The sequence below is a fragment of the Lipotes vexillifer genome, unplaced genomic scaffold (genome assembly GCF_000442215.2).
Source record: "Lipotes vexillifer unplaced genomic scaffold, Lipotes_vexillifer_v1.1 scaffold134, whole genome shotgun sequence".
Classification (NCBI taxonomy): Eukaryota; Metazoa; Chordata; class Mammalia; order Artiodactyla; family Lipotidae; genus Lipotes; species Lipotes vexillifer.
Genome location: NW_006787464.1, coordinates 2,625,201 through 2,626,333, shown reverse-complemented (window position 1 = coordinate 2,626,333; position 1,133 = coordinate 2,625,201). Strand labels below are relative to the sequence as shown.

The following is a 1,133-nucleotide window of genomic DNA, read 5'->3' as shown; positions in this document are numbered from 1 at the left end:
CCCGTGTCCCCTGCATTGGCAGGCGGACTCTCAACCACTGTGCCACCAGGGAAGCCCTTGGATTCTTTTAACTGTTGTAGAATGGTAGCTATAATTTCCTTCAAGCACTGTCCTCACAAGACAGGACATTTAGGGACAGAATGATAGCCCCAGCAAGAAATCTACATTTTCTAAGGCACATGGAAAAATGATAATCCAGAGAATAGAGTTTAATGGATTTATTACATTCTTTGAAAATCTATGTTGAGATGGCTTCCCTTCAAAGAATGTTGGCATTTGAGTTATACCCTCTTGTTCATGTCTAATTAAGGGACCATACAACTGGAGTCTCCTGTAATATGACTAATCATGAATGCTTATTAGAGAGTTTGTAATAAAAAAGAAAGTAGAGAAAACCTGATGGAATGCCAGCATTTTACTTGATAAAAATAGAAAGGTATTTAAAGGCCACAATGTTTGCATTTGATGGCATACAAAGATGGTGCCTTGGGGAAGACAAAATGATTATTAAAGTGTATTTTTTACAATAAAAATTTTTAAATAAATGGGGCAGTTTTATACATTTCTTAAACAGAATACATGCAAGTGATGCACATAATAATTGTATTAGACAAAGGCTTTTTACACACACACAGACACACATAGAATATGACCTAATAAATATTTTTATAAGATAAAAATAAGCAGTTTTACTGCTACTGCAAATTAATTGCCTTCATCAAAAAGTAGGGGGTTGTGATTTCAACAAATATTCTCATCATAGTTAACACTTTGGGAAATCACACGCATACCTCAGAAATCGTTTTAGTCATCTGTCTACAGAGCTCTGGTTCATATTTTTCTTCTTGTAGGTAGTTAGTTAACACATCTTTCAGAATATGATTGACAATGACAACAGGAAAATGTTTGGTAGGACCTGAAAATACAGATGGAATTTCTTTCAAAGAAGTAATTTCAAATCATATCCATCCACCCCATAGCTTTATTGAAAGAGGGGTCTGAGAAGGGAACTAGATCCCAGAAGAGCCATGTGGAGAGGGCTCCCTTAAGAGTAGCTTATGTCCTTCTGTTGATAGATGCAAACAGCCCAAGATGAGCCCAAAGGCAAGGGTTCACACTCCTTTCTTCCTGCT

At 36.5% G+C, this 1,133-nt stretch overlaps 1 protein-coding gene across 2 annotated transcripts in view; it reads right to left on the bottom strand.

Annotated features, from left to right (window-relative positions):
• Positions 1 to 1,133, bottom strand: part of DYNLT5 (dynein light chain Tctex-type family member 5) — a 26,461-nt gene that overhangs the window by 623 nt on the left and 24,705 nt on the right. For both annotated transcript variants that reach the window (XM_007460092.1, XM_007460093.1), the window contains one exon: positions 792 to 916. In XM_007460092.1, coding sequence (XP_007460154.1) covers positions 792 to 916 — 125 coding nt within the window. The remainder of the gene's footprint in view (positions 1 to 791; positions 917 to 1,133) is intronic.